General features: G+C 39.6%; 1 protein-coding gene across 2 annotated transcripts in view; it reads left to right on the top strand.

Moving 5' to 3' along the window:
- grm5b (glutamate receptor, metabotropic 5b) overlaps positions 1–18,263 on the top strand; it is a 69,150-nt gene extending 50,887 nt beyond the window's left edge. For both annotated transcript variants that reach the window (XM_075473602.1, XM_075473601.1), the window contains exons 11-18: positions 1,211–1,337; positions 4,170–4,287; positions 4,419–4,605; positions 4,787–4,945; positions 5,294–5,419; positions 6,098–6,280; positions 7,577–7,743; positions 9,206–18,263. In XM_075473602.1, coding sequence (XP_075329717.1) covers positions 1,211–1,337; positions 4,170–4,287; positions 4,419–4,605; positions 4,787–4,945; positions 5,294–5,419; positions 6,098–6,280; positions 7,577–7,743; positions 9,206–10,283 — 2,145 coding nt within the window. In that variant the 3' untranslated portion in view covers positions 10,284–18,263. The remainder of the gene's footprint in view (positions 1–1,210; positions 1,338–4,169; positions 4,288–4,418; positions 4,606–4,786; positions 4,946–5,293; positions 5,420–6,097; positions 6,281–7,576; positions 7,744–9,205) is intronic.
- Positions 18,264–18,477: the final 214 nt, after the last annotated feature.

The following is an 18,477-nucleotide window of genomic DNA, read 5'->3' as shown; positions in this document are numbered from 1 at the left end:
TTCTTGTTCAATGTCAAAATTTAAAGGGATCAAAACTTCACTACTTGACTTGACTGAAGGTGAAGCTTTGCATAAATATGTTTTTTTTTTTTTTTTTAATTTAACCTCTATTTAACCAGGAAAACCTCACTGAGATTAAAAACTCTCTTTTTCAAGAGTGTACCGGCCAAGACGGGTAGCAGCACGTTAAACAGTTTCAGACAAACACAGGCAATCAGGCACAAAAAACGGGAAATAAGATTTCAGTACATTAATAAACACAGAATCAAGTCAAATATCAGTCAGGCAATTTTGCTAAAATTGCCCATGAGATAAAGATTAAGTCCACCAGTCAACACGTCTGCAGGCAGATGAGTCCGCCTCCAAGTCGCTCAACATCCTCTGAAAAGAGTCCAGTGAAACCCGATCTATTCCCCCAGTTCAGTTCTGACTTTAGGAACAGACAGTAAAAAAAAAAGATCCTGAGAATGAAGATTATAAGATTCTGTGCTGATATATGACTAACTGATATAGGTCAGAAGGTTGGATGGGTGCAGACCTAGAATAGACTTATAAATTAGAATACGCCAGTGACTGAGTTTACGAGCAGACAAAGAAGACCATCCAACACGAGCACACAGCAAACAATGATGTGTAAGAGATTTAAAATTGGTGATGAACCTCAGAGCTCTATGATGCATGGTATCCAGGGACTGTAAGCTTTGAGAGGAGGCGTGCATATACAAGACATCACCGTAGTCCAGCACAAACATGAATGTAGCAGAAACCAGTTTCTTTCTGGATTCAAAAGAGAGAGATGATTTTATTCGAAAGAATAAAGCTAGTTGTAGTTTTAGTTTTTTAACAAGCTGCTGAATCTGAGCAGTAAAAGAAAAGGGAATTGTCAATTGAAATGCCTAGATATTTATAGGTAGAGACAAATTGTGTCTGAGTTCCCCGAGCAGTGATAACTGAAGGCAGGTTTGAAAGTTTGGACCTTGAATTAGAAAACATCATGACTTTAATTTTTATCTGCGTTTAAAACCAGTTTTAAATCAGAAAAATTTTGTTGGACGGTGTTAAAAGCAGGTTTGCAACTGGCTCGGCAGGTGGTGGCTGTTGCTTATGAGCTGACATATAGACAAAAAAAAAAAACCTTCATACTAACTCTGTGGGCAAATGAACAAAGACCTGTGCACTCACAAAAAACTGCTTATTCTGTCTTCTTCAGGTGATTCGTAAAGGTGAAGTGAGCTGCTGCTGGACGTGCACTCCCTGTAAAGAAAATGAATTTGTGTTTGATGAATACACCTGCCGAGCCTGTGAGCTGGGTTCCTGGCCTAATGATGGCCTTACAGGTTAGTATATGTTGGTGTGCGTGTGTGTTTGTATGTCTATTTGCAAGATTAAACTGAAGTAACAGAGACATTACTGTAATACCTTAAGAGAGAAAAATCCAATGTTGATATAAATGAACGCATGTGGGATTGTAGGACAGATAAGGAATGCTAAATTGCGGAATTACACAGATCTGAGAGTTCTTTCCTTTACCCTGTGTGTTATCACAACATATTAGTAGAGTCCTGCATCGGTTACACTATAGAGAGAAACTGAGATATGATCCTTTCATTCTACCCATAGAACTTCTTTCCCTCTTCTCCCATCCCTTTCCCTTCCCATTTGCTCGCTCTCTCTCTTATCTTCTTAACTGTCACATGGTCATGGGTGTTTTAATTATTTTGCATCAATAGAAGCCTTCAATTCTCAATTAAAAAAACTATACTGTTGCAGTGAAAAATGTATTTCCCCTCCATCGCCTTGAAAGCGTTTGGATAGTGCTTTGTTGTGCTCTCAGCTGCTCATTATACTGCTTGCTAGCTCCTCACCAAGCTCAATGATTAAAACATGAATTGAAAATTTAGATTACAGGCAAAACAATACTCAAACTAAAACAGGGTGTAAACCAGTGTGAAAATGAAAAAGAGGAATAGCTGAAGACATGATTGGGGCTGCGCATAGATTAGTTGGTGGATACAAGTTCATGCGTGAGACTGTGCTCCTGTGTCTCTTATCATCAACAATAAGCGCCGCGAGTCCCCCTGCAGGGCTGTATGCAACAGTAATAATCAAGCAAACAAACTGCGACAGAAAGAGACAGAAAGCCTGGGAGATGAAGAGAGGGAAAGATGAAGAGGCAGAGAGAAAAGATGAAGTAGAGCAAGGATCAACTGACAAGGGAGGGAGGTGAAGTATTTGTGAAACCACAGAAAAATATAGCATAGGTCTTAAGACAGCAATAGGGCAAAAACAAGAAAAAGAGTGAGAGAAAAAGTTACTTAGAAGCATGAAGTGGTGATAAAAGTAAGTCTGATAGAGAGGGGAAAGTGAGAGAGATGGAGATGAATAGAGTCTGTGACATAAGGAGCAGCCAGGGACAGAGAAAGGAGCAGACTGAAGGAGGATTATCTTTGGGATTTGAGCCTCTCCACTGATCGGCAAAGTTTGAGTTTGAGAATGTTTAAAGGAGTTTGCCTGAAAACTTTATATTGACTAAACTCTCTAAACGGACCTTCTTCCCCTTAATGCGTCAGGTTGGCTTAACTGGAATTTCTTGCAAGTTCTATGAACTAATTGGGAATTAAAAAGCTGATGTAGTCGATGCTTTTTGACTGCTCTGAGTAAGCCCACGAGGAAGAACACTGATCTAGGATTTGCTGCCTCGCATCAAGAGTTATGTGCACAGTATTAATTGGGGCTAAATTCTAAATTTACCTTTTACCTTACATTTTCTTGTGTGTCCTTACTGATGACTAGGTGAGACAGTTAAAATAGGGGGCTGTGTTTAACTAGTGAAAAAACAGCATTCATATTATGCGGAAAAATATATAGTCGCTAACAAGTATTGTTAAGCTGAAATGATTCCATCTAGCTGTGTGATTTTGTTGTAAAGCTGCTCCTTTTGCACACATTTTATCTATTTTTATATCGTCTTTAGATTAAATCTGACTTGGAATTGTTTTGCACTCTGTGCTTCACATATTTTACATTATGATTTACAAAAAAAAAAATGCAGTGAAATACATCTGAAATTGTACTTTAAGGGTTTTCAGTAACACAAGTCCCAGTAACTACAACCTATGCCTTGTGTCTGTGTGTCTCTGTTACTGTCCTCTTGGATGCAGTCAGCAAAAAAGAAAGCCTGTTGTTTATGCCCCCAGACCTAATCACATCACTGACTTAATAAACTTCATTGACTGTGTTAAAGACAAAGTTATTCAATTACTGCACTCAAATCTTTTTTTGATTGCTCTTCTGCCTCTTCCTTTCTATTTGTAATCATCCCCTCTATACAAACAGGTGTGTGATGTGTGCATGTGTGAGTTTGTCTCGGCAGAAAGAATGGAAGCAAAAAGTCAAGACAGTAAAAATGTTTAGGGTGTGCATCCCTGCTCCTACGGCGTGTCTAGACCAGCCAGCGTTAAGATGGAACATAATTAGAACTGTCCCTTTAATTAATGGGGCTTTATCTCCTTGCCTATGAAGAAGACAGAGATGGAGGGAGAGAATTAAGGAACAAGGTGGGATGGAAGAGGATGTGGAGAGATAAGGGAGATATAAGGGGATATAGAAACAGCAAAAATGATTAATGGCATATTATAGATGGAGCAGGGACACAAATGGAGGGGGGGAAATGAATCAGTGAGCTGAAATACTTAGCAGAATAATATAGCAGAAGTCCTAATGCAAAAGAAAGTTGCAACATAGACTAAGATGTGTGTGAGAGGAAAGATAGGTCTTAATTTGTAGTTCAACAGGGGATAATATGGGGGGGTGTACTCAGTAATTTGTGTGATATTTTTTGATAGTGTTGTCTTGAAATAGAAAATAACTATCACTTTATCACAGAATAGCCCTCTATGCTAAGAACTCCTGTTTAGTCCTGCTACTTACATCTTGTTTTTATACTACACTAATGCCTTTACATGCTGAGGTTCAACCAGATGGAAAAGGATGTAAGAGAGAACGAGGGAAATGAGGCAAAGAGCACAAGGAAGGAAAATGCACTTAAATGTGGCAGTCTTGCCACAAGCCAATTCTGCATAATGCAGTTGCTTGACTTTGACTAGTATCACATTTAAGATCTTGATTTATTTTTTCTACATATTCACATATACCTCTTCTGTCCCCAGGCTGTGACGCAATACCAGTGGAGTACCTGCGATGGGGTGACCCTGAACCCATTGCTGCAGTAGTCTTTGCCTGCCTTGGTCTTATGGCCACGTTGTTTGTAACTGCAGTCTTTATCCGGTAACAAATCTCTTATCTCAGAAAATATATGATATGAGAAAGACTAGACTAGATGTTCATCTCAGATACAATCTTTGAACTGCTTGTATACATATTTACTTATGTGTGTTTCGTATGCATTTGTGTGTAAGGTTCCGGGACACCCCAGTGGTGAAATCCTCTAGTAGGGAGCTGTGTTACATTATACTGGCAGGGATCTGCCTGGGATACCTGTGTACCTTCAGTCTCATAGCAAAACCCCACATCATTCACTGCTACCTCCAACGGCTGGGAATAGGCCTGTCACCTGCCATGAGCTACTCTGCACTTGTCACCAAGGTAAGGAATGAGTTGGGGAAGTGAGGAAAATTACCATTAGAAATAAGGTTTTTCTAATTGATATGTCTGCCCAATTTGAACAACAGCAGTGTAGACATACAGACAGCAGATGGATATAAAGTAGATACAATATGCTCAGTAAATGCTGCATTTCCTAATGATATTTGGTATCTGACCCCAGACAAACCGCATCGCTCGGATCCTGGCAGGAAGCAAGAAGAAGATCTGTACAAAGAAACCTCGTTTTATGTCTGCCTGTGCTCAGCTTATCATTGCCTTCCTTCTGATACTGCTACAGCTGGGCATCATTGTGGCTATTTGCCTCATGGAGCCGCCTGAGGTGAGTAGATTCACATGATTTAAAATTTAGAGACAGAGATATTAAAAAGAATTGGTTATTACTAAGGCATAACTAAGCCTTTAATCTCCTTATCTTTATCAATAAAAAATATTAGTTCAGCTTGGGTTGCTTGTGAGTATTGAAATCTTTGCTGGCAGACCTTACTACAGTGTTCACTTCTGCAATCGAAGTTGGCAGTGTAATGAATGCAACCTTTGGTCACTTGCACTGCTTATTGCATCACTGCAGCCTTCAGTTGACTTGTCGAAGCAAAGAAATGATAGATGAAGCGATAGCCTTGTCAAGCTTTGAACTGTTGGCAAGTCATGTTTACTCCTGCATGTATAGGTGATCCATGACTACCCTAGCATCTGGCAGGTCAACCTCATCTGCAACACCACTAACCTTGGTGTGGTTGCCCCCCTGGGATACAACGGCTTGCTCATCCTCAGCTGCACCTTTTATGCCTTTAAGGTACAAGCTATGTTATCTGTTACTACAGTTTTGTTGATTGTTCAAAACTAATTTGTTAGTGAGTTTATGGCCTCAATAACTAAGCGCAAGTTCTTTTGATAAGAAATTAACATTGGCCCATCTTTAAGACTATAGTAGAAATACTGCAGTTATAAAATGTTTGTCCAGTCTAGCTACAGTATGTGTGTGAAAGTCACACAGACCCAGTGTGAGAGGACATGACTGAACAACTGTGTGTGTTTTATAAAACCTTTCAACAGCAGTTAAATTAATTCTGTTGCATCGAGTGCATTATAAAGTCAGTGTTTGATTATCAGTTGCCTGCAGCCATTGATTTTCTATAAAGTGAGAGAGCTGAAGCGTATAAAGCGACAGCCTGAAATGCAGTGCATTTCAAAAAACGTTTTTCTGCACCAAGCCAAAAAAAAGCTAATGTAACTTAGGTGGTTTAGGTCGTTTTTCACTTAACTTCGACAAAAAACTTTGGTGCCAAATCAGTGAGTTAAAAGTTTGTTTCAGAGTCTAATCTGGCTCAATAAGGGCTTGTTATCAAAGTCTAACATCCCTACATTCGCTTGACTCTCCCAAATTAAAGTACAATACACATAAATAAAGAAATGCAAAAATATTTACTGATGCTTGTCTTTTCTTTTCACTCTGTCTCCTTCTTTCTTCAAGACCCGCAATGTCCCAGCCAATTTCAATGAGGCTAAGTACATAGCTTTTACCATGTACACCACCTGTATTATCTGGCTGGCATTTGTACCCATCTACTTTGGCTCTAACTACAAAATTATCACCATGTGCTTCAGTGTCAGCCTCAGTGCTACTGTGGCTCTATGCTGCATGTTTGTACCCAAGGTAAGCTTGAAATTAATGTCCAGTTTCTTCTTTTTACTGTTTTGATGTATAGATTTCCTCAACGTTTCTAAGTTATGCAACCAAATGACCTTTTTCTCATTGTTTTTGAGGGATTCATCAATACTGCATATGAGACTATATTAGATTATATTGACTATAATCAGATCTGTGCACAAAATATATTAAACTTCAGAGCTTAGGTCTCAATATATCTCCATCTGCACCAATTTCAAAGTATTTTTGCTAAACTTAGAATTAAGTTTTTGAAGTCATGTTATACTTAGAATATAACACAATATGTACCTTCTCGACAGTCTTAAGAGGCTTTCACATAGGGTACATTGAGCGCTGCACTCCACTTATGAATCCATTCATATCTGCGTGTTGCACAAAATGAAAAAAAAAATCTGTGCTGAAGTTAAAGCTTTCAATTTGGGTACGGCACTTTCTGACAGATCGACATATCAAATCAGTGGGGATATGGCATTTCAACTAATTACCAACCTCGGGTATACTGCTATTCATTATGTAGCATAATATCAACCTAAAGTTGATTCTTATCTTTGTGAGTCTTGGCACAACTCTCCCCAACAGGCTATCAAACTCTTCCCCATCCTCAGCCTGATGTAGACCTGGAAGCAGTCACTGCACAGATGCAGCTCCTAAACAAGCCTTAACTCTCTGAACATTTGTCTTTGAGGATATTATGAACCCACACCCCCTTAGCTGCTGCTCATTTCCTCCTCCTCAGAAACTGTAAGGCCAATAGTTTCCTCTGATAGCTTGAGAGATGCATCCTGGCCAGGAGGTAGAATCTACACAGGCGCAAGAATACACAGTTCATCAGAGCAAAAGAGAGCGATATTATCTACTTTATGCAATAAGGGAAAACAGAAGGTCGAGTCGGGGGGAAAAAAAGAAAAAATAATATAGTTGAATCGGCTAAAAAAAAAAAAGACACTGACAGAGTTAAACAAAGGCAAAAGTAGGCACACATCGAAAATACAAGAAAGACAACATTCACAGATTCACTAGATGTGCCCACGTTTAGTGTATGATGGTCCTTGTTGAAAAGTGAGGGATCAAACTGCTGTTGCTTTTGAGAATTTTCTCTTTATCATAGTTTTACTTTTGAATAAAAGAGATTGAGTGATCAGATTACCCTTCTGTTTTGTGTTGAGAGACGGCTTATGATTGTCTTTAGAAACACACAGTGATGTATGATTTGAATTGTCTTATTTTCCAAACTGTTGAGTCTTGTTTAAAGAACATACTTTGTGTTTTATGTGATATCAGGTGTACATCATTCTGGCCAAACCAGAGCGTAATGTGCGCAGTGCCTTTACCACTAGCACAGTGGTGCGCATGCATGTGGGCGACGGCAAATCGTCCTCAGCTGCCAGCCGCTCCTCTAGTCTGATTAACCTGTGGAAACGCAGAGGCTCTACTGGAGAGACACTCAGGTATATATGTGTGTGTGTGTCGGTTGCGTGTCCCCAAGAGGCTTGTTGGCCAGGTTAATGCTAAGTTAGTCATCAGATACAGTCAAGAGACCCCATTTCTATAATGGCTCCACTTAGAGAGTATTTATGGTTAGTGTGTTTGAACTTTCTGAGAGATTGATTCTCCATACTCCCCTGTGTTTGCTTGACTGTTCCCCTGACCCCAACATGAACTGAAGAAAATTGCCTTATGGAGACATGACAAAGAAGAGGAGACAGGAGTGAGAGGAGGGGTGGAAAGAGAAATATTAAAAATGAAGAAAAAGATAGATGGAGAAAGAAATGAAGAACAGAGGGAATGTAGCAGAAAGTTGTTATAGAATAAAGACATTATATTTCTCACACCTCAATTTTTAAGCCATCCACAGTCATCTACATGTACAGTGACAAGGAACAAGGGAGACTCAAAAAAAGTGACACCTAGCTGCTTGTGCCAGAGAGAAGACAGGAGCACATTTTCATTTGTCAGCAGGTTACTCCAGCTCATGCTGCTGCTTGGCAAGCAAGATTTCAATCACACGCTTATAAGATGTGTCAGGAGTGTTTCCATCTTTGTTTCTCTCATTCCTGTCTTCCCCTCCCTGTCTCTTTTGGTCCTGTTGTCCTCTGTGGGTGGTGGTGAATTGGCAGGGCTGTCTGTCTCCTTGACTGCTGGCCTCGAAACTGTTACGTTTGAAATGCTGAACAGATGCAGGCAGACATAGATTTAGCAGACCAAAGCGAAAAGGCATTTTTCAAAGTATGAAATGTTTGATTTTAAGCCAAATGTTTGAACTGCCAAAGAGGGCTTGGTTTAGCTTCACTGGACATTAGAATCAACTTCTGGATTTAGTCTGTGCAATATGTGTCTCTACTAGATCCGTCTTATGGGATCAGACAAGTAGATCACATCATTGTTTATGTGCAGGTGTAAGTCAACCAGCATATGGACTTGTGTGTGCGCAAGTGTGAGTATCAGACAGATGTGTGTGTATGTATGCGTCTCCAAGGTGATTTGAGTTCATCTCTTCCCCAGGCACGGTGATGTGAGGTTTAATCAGAAGTTTCACCATAGATAGATTAATCACACTAATTATGCCGACAAAAGGATGTAGGGTCAGTAAAGGACAGAGCGCTGTGACTGATGTGAAGCAGAGAAAAGTACGAGGCAAAAAAAGCTGTTAGATGGAAGGTGAAATAGAGAAAGGATGAAAATGTGACACAAAAATGAAGAACCGACTCGAGAGCTGAGTAAGACTGGGAATTAATTGTAAGTTTACTCGGCATATAAAGTCAAACTGATGGAATGTTTTTATTCGTTGATTGACATTACTTAACAAAATAACTCGATGGATAATGAACAGAATATTGAATTTATTAAACTTCCTCCGAGCTCCTAACACCCCTGCTGCTTTCTTTTCTCTCTTTCCGTCCTGTTCTGCAGCTCAAACGGTAAATCAGTGTCTTGGGCGCAGACAGAGCGCAGCAGTTCACGTGGAAACCACCTGTGGCAGCGGCTGTCCTTCCACATCAAGAAGAAAGAGAACAATCAAACTGCTGTTATTAAGCCCTTCTCCAAAACCTCTGAGGAACGGTACTGTAGTGGGGCTGACCTGCCGCCACATGTACCGCTGCCCTCCCTCCCCTCCATGTCCTCCCTGCCCTCTCATCACGACAGCAGCACAGACAAGACCCTGTATGAGCTCTCGGAGGCAGAGGAGCGTTACTCGATTACATACCGGCCACAGACACCTTCACCAATCAGCACTGTCAGCCAGAGAATAGGAGCAAGTTTTGCAGAGGAGCCCCAGATGGTTGGTATTCCAAAGTACTCCAGTAGCATCTGCAGCGGCAGCAGCGGGAGCAGTTGTGGACCTCCCAGCAGCGGCTCTGTTGAAGCCGGGAGTGACGGACGTTTGGTTACTGTGGACGGCCACCTCCCAGCGGGCCAGAGCACACTGATGGATCAGATCAGTTGCGTGGTAAACCGCTTTACCGCCAACATCTCCGAACTCAACAGCATGATGCTTTGTTCCTCTCCGACGCACTCACACACGCACAAACACTCACCACCTCCTCCTCCTCACCCCGCCGACCCGTATATGCTGCCCCGTGAGCTCCCGATGCCCCCGACCCTGACCACCTATGCTGACGTTCAGCCCCTCCCTCCCGTTGAGTCCAGCTTTGCCAGCCAGGGTGGCTGTCTCGCTCACCCTATCCCTCTTTCACCCTACCCCCTGCCGCCCCCTCACCCCCACACCTCTGTCTCCCCTTTAAGAGGAGGCTTGGTTGCCTGCCTCCCCGACTCCCCGCTGAGAAGGGCGGAGCTGGAAGAGGAGCTGATTGCTTTAACTCCTCCATCACCCTTCCGTGACTCTCTGGCCTCCAGCAGTGGCTCCCTAAACTCAGAGATGGGTCTGTGTGTCCCTCCTGTTCCTTCCCATCCTCCCCCCTCTCCCCCTTCACCCAGGTACAACAGACTGACACTCAGAAACTACAGCCAGAGTTCCTCCTCACTGTGAGGCAGAGATTTAATGAGAGAAAAGATGGAGGATACACTGAAATCCATTCATCCCTGTTTGGAATAAGAACCGGAGGAAGAGTAGACGTAGAGGGCTGTGTGGTGAATACACCAAACAGTGTTAGTGTTTACATGTTTGCCGTGAGATGCAAGTATTAGCAGCCTGCCAATGTTGTATTTTCTTGCTGTCTAGTGAGTGAGAATTGATGATGACCACTGTAACTTTGGCATCAGTAACGGCAGCGATCACCTGATGGTTTAAGTCTAAACAGTATAATTTAGGTTGGGGTAGTGGCCTTAAGATGTCTCGACTATCAACTAAATAGAGATAGTGTTTGTGTGCATTAGTGAGCATGAGTGTATTTTGGCGGAATTTTTGTGAAAAAGAAGTGGTGGCCACATGACAACAGAAGACTCCTACAGCTTGTAAGAACGACACAGAGGCTATGAAGGGCACATACACTATATAAATGCTCATAGACATGCACACACTCAAACACACAAGTGTGAGCGCACCCATACAAATACATTGTGAGGGAAAACACTGTAAATATATGAGAGGTTCTGGATTTTTCCTCGGTGATGAAATCCAACATGCTTCTGACAAAAGTGCATTGTGTGAAGAACTTTTTAACAAAAGCATCTTTTAATTTGCTCATCTTCAATCTGCTCCCGCTACATAGCTGTCATGTCCTCAGTCCCTTTCTCTCATGCAGCTTTCTTTTATCCTGCCAGTTTTTCAGTGTTTTCTACTCTTCAAGTTTAAGTATCTTCAAAAGTTTGAATGTATATTTTCTACATGATTCCTGAAGCAGTTGGGACCAAATCTTTTTGTAGCTTCCAGTCTGTAACTCAAGAAAGAGAGAAGAAGAGGGGTTGAATAGACCAGACCTTGTTCTACCGTAAACATCTTAGTCTTTAAATCTCACTCAGGTGGATTACTGAGACAAATCTGACCTCAAAGCTTATTGTTATTGTGTGGCATTTAAAAGTGCATTTTATCAGGCTTAGCTGGATCCCAGTCATGACATTTTCTTGATACAATGTGTCAGCAGGACGTAGGAGCCCCGTCTCATCAAAGACAGTGCTTTGAATGGGATTAATTGGAGTCAATGTCCTCTCAAATGTTAGTAGGCACAAATTGAAAGCTGCAAGCTGAGAGAGAGCCTCCTCCTTAGCTTCTATTAAGGTCATCTGTTGTACAGTCGCTGTGACTTTTCAATGTTTTCCAGTGTTTTCAAAAAAGTAAATTCAACCAGAAACTAATTCAGAGTGAGCATTTGGGTAACCTTTTTATATTATATTTATTTTATACAGAGGTTTAAATGAACCCACATTAGTGTTTGTTTCACAAGACCAGACTGTAAAACAGTAAGACATGACTGACATCCAGTAAAGCCCGTCAAACTGAAGGGACAGCAGGAAAATACTAACATGGAAATCACCCAACCTCAATTAATACATCTTTAGTTGGGGAAATCTGCTGTCTTGCCAAGATTTAAATGATAACAAGGGCAGAGTTTATTCCTTTTTTTCCTCAACCTGTTTCCGGTCTCTATGCTGAGATAATTGGCTTTTGGCAAAAACTTTATACTGACTTGATATAAAGTTGTATCAATAATCTCACCTTGCGCTTAGCAATAAAGTGAATAAGTGATTTCTCAAATTGTAAGACCATTGCTTTAAGGTCAGGTGTGGCCTCATGTCATACTTCAGGATTGGGGAAAAAAAACACACTTGAAGATGTAATTCATTTTTTGAAATGATGTTTGGCAAAATTATATATACATACATATAAATGCTTTTATAGGAGACGGGGCTCAGTTTACAGAGAAGGAATTAATTGTCTAATGTTGTGTAATGTTTTTTTCTGAATATAAGACATATGTGAAAAGATTTGCAAAACCAATGGTGGCACAATTGGACTAATCAAGAATTGGGTATGGCTTTTAAATTGAATGTATTTACACGTTCCAACTCTTGAGCTGCGTCGCATGGGAGCATAGAGATGTGCAGATGAATGCAATCCTTACAATGAGTGGAGGCCTTGACTTCCTTGACGTCATCTCCCTCCACAGAAGAAAACACACAGCTAAGCAAAGAAAACACACTCAATCAAAAGTCAGAAGGTTGTAATACACCAACATACATTTTTTGATTTGATATATCCGGTACAGAAATATAACTCGTCTCATTGCTAATCTAAACAGTTAACATCACAACAGCTCCACAGTGTTGCCTGCAAAGTTGATGTCCATCACGATCTCCATCTTTTTCCGCAGCAGGTGCATTCGTCTGCTCTGACAGCTGACTGGTGCAGATGCAGTCCACGGTCTGATTTTTGTTTAGCATTCGCGCTCCACTGTAGCCAGCAAGAACAAACTCAGACAGAGATTTTGTAAATAATAAGGGCATGCAAAGAAAGTTCTGTTTCGTTTCAGATTAAAGTGACTTTATTTACATATCAACAAAGGTGACAAAAAAAAAGAAAAGTTTTTGAGCTATGTTATTACATACGGTACCAATTATGTATTACGACTAGAGAAACTGTGTTACTACGCTGAATGTGTGAGTGATCATTCCTATTCAGATGTCTTGTAATTCAATAATATAATAACAATTGATATTAATATGATTATTGTGCCAAAGGGTTAATGGGGATTTAGTTTGCTAGGTTGTGGGTACATATGTGATTTCATAAAAAAAAAGAAAAAAATGTCAATGGAAACAGTTTCTATTGTTTTGGATATTTTCTATATAAATATTCCATATTTTTAAGTGTAAAAGCAATATTATGTGTATGTATACAAGGTGCACATGTGGGTTTCTTAAATCATGAAGAATAGTTTTTCTTTTTCACTCCTCTTTATTCTCTGGAGGACAGTTCAACAAGGAGGATGCCGGGTGGACAGGTCGACATCTACTGTATATTTAATGAAAGGAAGATATTTATCTGTAACTAGTTACAAAGATTATTCAGATTCTTTATTTTTGAAGTGATGTTTGATCACTTTGGGCCTGTAGTTCCATTGTTTACCCATGTTTTCACTGCGTATTCCTGCTTTAGTTTCTGAATCAATCTAATTTACCAATGACACAGCTGCAGTGAAACAGTCGAGGGGATGATCTGTGTGATAATCAGATTTTACAAAGAAAAGGCATGAAACAGGAAGACGTGGTCATAATTGTTGATTGTAGATAGTTGTCCCCTGTATGAAAGTGCTTTCAGTCTATCATTACCACTGCGCCGACTGTCTTAATTCTTATAATCTATAACCTGCTGTTAAAAACTCACCTGTGTTGTTGTGGAGATGTTATGGGGGAGGAGTTGGTTTATGTGCTGCTTTCATTGACAACATTCACAATCTTGAGAGACTGACTAATCGCTTGCTTCAGCACTTCAGCTGCGTTTAACAGCCCTCCCGGGTGAAGCCTGACAAAGTTGTGCTGCCTCGGCAGAAAAAGACAGGATCCATCTTAATCTCCTTCAACCTGTAGCTCCCTTATGGTAGTTTGACATCAGACATGTAGGATGGTAATGTCATGTCAGAGAGCTTAAAGAGCACATTATGGCGGTATTGAAGGATGGTATTAACTTTGAAACGGATGTGCTGAATAGTGAGTTTAACATAAAATCAGTGGACCACAATGAAGTGAAAAATGCGATTTGTTAATAGAACATTTGGACGGAAAGATGAAGATTATTTTAATCTCTTGTAAACATTCCATGACGAACACACAGTTATCATCCCTTTTTGACAATGACCATCTACAGTAATATTGCCGGCAGGACATTTTGCCAGCAGACTGTCAGAAAGCTGCACTATTGTTCTAACCACGACTTCCACTCAAAAGGTTTGTTTTTATAAACACACTCTAACAAATTGGACTGATAATCTCCTGCGCTTTAACATACTTTAATCCAGACATTTTCATCTGTTTATTGGGTAGAAAAAGACACTCTGTCATTTATTTAATTCATTTTGAATGAACATTTAAAATCAATCCACTGACTACTACCAAGTGGTGCCTTTTGATCTGTACCTGTTCTGAGTCAGGTGATCCTGGTATTGAGCCACACATCTAACTCCAGAATTATTTGCAGTGGTGACCAGGGCTTCGGTCTTCACATGGAAAACTGTCTACTAGCCCACTGAAGTGCTCAAGACACGAGGCTGTCCGTCAGGTCTGTGAATGATGCACTTAAGGAAGCCCTTGACTTCTCTTTAGAGGCACACATGAACCAACCTTATTCAACAATTATTCAGGACACAGCAACAAACGCAATGAACTAAAAAGTTCTGTTCTATAAAATCTCTTCCCTACTGGCACACTGTTTTCTTTCCGTGTCTTTAGTCAGCAAAAAACGTGACCTTTGAATCATAGCAGGCTGCCTTGCATGTCGTGTTATGTGTCATGGCATTTTAAGCTTTTTCAGTGTCAGTTCTGGCTGTTTTGTTCCCATCTTGGTGGCTCAGGCAGTAGAGTACTTTCTTAAAAGTATAAGACAATATAGGAATAAAGCTTTTGTTTATTAACTTAGGCTAGTTGACACGTCAAGGATTGGAGTATAGGCGACAGGGTTAGGTGAACAATAATTGAACAGTTTTATTTGCCAATTGACTTGACCACTTTATGACACCGCAGGCGTTACATTTAACTGGGAGCAGCCACTCTGCCCTGCCTGCTCGTTCGATTTGGTAGAGAAAAAACAACTTTGTTTACTGTGTAAACACCGCATAGACATATGGTTGTGTACACTGTCAGGACAGACCTGGATAACTTTGCTACCTTTGTGAGTTTAAATCTCTTAATTGTTTTTTAACTATTATTATTGAGGAAATCTCAAAATTTGCACTCTCCCTCACATTCATGCCTATTCTGCTCTTCATTTTTGTTTACTTGTATAGAATCCAACAGAAATGCCTAAAGGCGATTTGTTTAGGGGTTAGCAGATTTTTTTGGAACCAGTATAAAAACTTGTTTTGAAAAGAAGTACGAGAAGGAACCAAAAATGATCATTCAGAGATTCAATTCAGCTGTTGACAGAGACCCCTTTTTTTCTTATGAACTGAAAAAGTGTTTCCAATCGTGTTCGGCCTTGATCTTGCTAAACAAGCATTTTCAAGGATAAACTAAAGGCATTTCGACTAAACTGTGCTGTACAAAACATCTCAAGATGTCCTGAATGTTGCAGTTGTTGGAGACGTCAGATGAATCCACTGTTGCCGCAGTCAGTAAGTTTAACAAAAACCCAAGGCCTTGAGGGTGACAACAAGGCGTCTTAAAAAAATCATCAACAGTATTTTTGTACGTTTGTCTGAAGCTGCTGATGTGAATGTCGCTTTTATAAGCACGCAAGGAGCATGTGTGTTGTAATGTGTGATTGTTTCCTCAGCCAATAGAGTATCTAGTAATTGTGGCTTGTAAAAAGAGAGTGAATAAAAGGGATTATTATAAGAAGAAATTATGATATTGATAAGTAATAAGAGGAGTAATTGTTTAATAATTCTAACATTTATAAGAAAGTGAGATAAGTTGTTTAGCAGGTCTGTTTTTTTTTTTTAGAACATTTTACTATTTTACATAAGTACAAGTTGCAGGATTTCTAATATTATGTGAGGATTGTTTAACTTCTTTCATCTTTCTCTTTAGAATTAAACTGAACCTAACTGTTAGAGGTATCATGATCCCATCGAGGAAACACCAATCCTTGTGTTTGGCATTCTTTACATGTAGACAGTCTTGTTTGGAAGATTGCTATGGACGCAAAGACGAGCAAAATCCTCATAAATCCCCCCGATGAGAATCTGTTATCAGTCGAGTGTTTAACAGTAAAGTGTTAGTGATATAAATGAGATGAGTGTTGCCATTGGAAGTGATTTTTACAGTCTTACTTCTCATTTGAGATAATCAAAGCTATCTTGTACGACTACAGACTTCATCCACAGTTAAATGTTATAAGCCTGTGAGCAAATGTTCGTGCGTTGTTATTCCGAGGTGGCCGATCTAAGCAGAAAAACAAATTTAGCAAATTCTTGACCAAGGCAGTTCATCTACATATGAATTAAGAGCATTGTGTTCTAATCTCTATACAGCCCAGATTTATTATTGAAACCATAATTGAGTTGAGCTTATCGGAGCAGCCACTTTGGGCTTCAATTTGATAAAAGGAAATGATGATGGGTTACCGTAAACGTAATTAAACAGAAGAGGAAAGAACTCGTGTCCCTGTAGTGAGTGTGTCAAATTTGATAGCCTACTTTTTATTATATCTGTTTGGAAGTATTCATTCAGTCCTGGCAGCAAAAGAGCGACTACTGAAATTCTATGGTAAACATGATCTAGATATTTATTTTCTAAAAAAAAAAAAAAAGTCCTATTGAAATTGCAGCTTTTCCAGTCTCTGCTGGTGTTTCATAAGAGCAGTTATATTATATCTTATCATTTTTATTTTATTTATTTATTTTTTACATCTCAAGTGCTACTACTTTCGTGTTTCGTCAGTGTGTCATCAACTTACATTTCTGTGTTAAAAAAATTTCCACTAATCTTTTTCATAAGCTGTATAACAGTGCCAATATCTTCAAAATGTGATAAAGATGGCTTAAATTTGTTATTTTCTAAAGGATATGTGATATTGTTTACCCTCCCACGGGGACATTTGATTGTTCAGTGAATTACTTTTCATGTATAATATATGACTTTTAAAAAGCTTCGCCGTTTTGTTTTTGCTTTTCTTCCTGATGTTCGGAGCAGTAGAATGTAACTTGATGCTATGTATCGGTGTGCAGGAAGATGGTTTGTATGTGGTTATTTTATTGCCAATTTCTCTCAGCTATGAAAACTTTCATATTTAGGATTACTTACCTTTTTTAAAAAAAAATAATAATAATAATAATTAAAAAGTATGTATTTAGGTGGCTTCCTTTTTTTTTTTTTTTGTAAGCAGGAGTTGGGCTATTATTGCATTGATTGTGCCCACAAGTGAGTTTTACACTTGCCTCGGAAACAACAAAGTGGTTTGTGTTGTTGCTGACACTCGAGCCTTGTTCACAGGTTTTTGGAGGTTCCCCACTGACCTGCAGTATATTTTGCCAAAACAGACTTTCTCTCCTCTCCCAGTTAATTGATGTTTGTCTCCTCTTTGAAACTGGTCTAGAGTTACTGTAATGATGGTCCTTTTCTGGGGTGATCTGTGACCACAAGGGAAAGCGGGAGTGTTATTTTTACAAAGGTTCACATGAATATCCTATGTTGATATTTTCTAATATGTGGGCCAATCAAAAGAATATTTAGCATTGTTTGTTTGGAGAATAATTCTATTTCTTAGTTATATTTGAAAAGGAAATCCCCAAACATCGTGAAATTCAGAGCAACTCTGGGCACACAATGTGTCCAGAGTGCATATCCCGTCATCGGGCGCTGCTCTGCTTGGTCGGTCCTTGCATCTCATCTGTACTTTTCTCCCTGGTGTCATTAACGGGGAGAGCTGGTGGACAAAACAAAAGGTGAAAGGCAGGAAGCACAGAATCCCAGTCCTCCAGAAGGCTGTGCAAAAAGAGGCTTGTTGAGTATGAGGCAGCTGGCAAGTGTGTTTGTTAAAATAACAAATTAATTCAGTCTTTTGTGGGCAACATTTCCACACAGTGTGCTGCCACAGTCCTTTTCCATTAACAGGTGTTTTTTTTTTTTTTTTTTAAAGTCACAATAGCTTGATTCAGTGGAGTCCAACATCCACCTGCTGGGCAGCAAAAGGTAGCCTATTTAAATGTAAAAGTTTTAATAATCCTTAACTCAAAGTTCTGAATCTTGATGACGTTTGGCGTTTTCTTTCTTCTTTTTTTTTTTTTTTTTTCAGTGGGACCTCCATGGAGCATTGCTGAGGAAAAGTGATAGAATATACTGTGTGTGTGTGTGTGTGTGTGGAGGGCATTTCTTTTTCCTTTTATTTAATTTCGCCATTGATAATCATTGTGTAAATGTACGAGAAAGTACCTTTGAATCATTGTTATTAAAAAAAAAAAAAAACTACCTTTGACTTTGTCTATTTATGTTTTTATCAAATAATTAGACAGTTAATCCCTGTGCAATGTCCAAAAAAGTAGAATGCAGAGCAGTCATGTTTGGCTACGCTCTGGTGTTTTTCATTACGAGTCCAAAACATCTGGGAAGGTCATCATTACTCACAGCTG

Source organism: Odontesthes bonariensis, chromosome 9 (assembly GCF_027942865.1).
Source record: "Odontesthes bonariensis isolate fOdoBon6 chromosome 9, fOdoBon6.hap1, whole genome shotgun sequence".
NCBI classification, from domain to species: Eukaryota; Metazoa; Chordata; class Actinopteri; order Atheriniformes; family Atherinopsidae; genus Odontesthes; species Odontesthes bonariensis.
The sequence above is the reverse complement of the archived record's forward strand: the minus strand, read 5'-3'. Positions and strand labels throughout refer to the sequence as shown.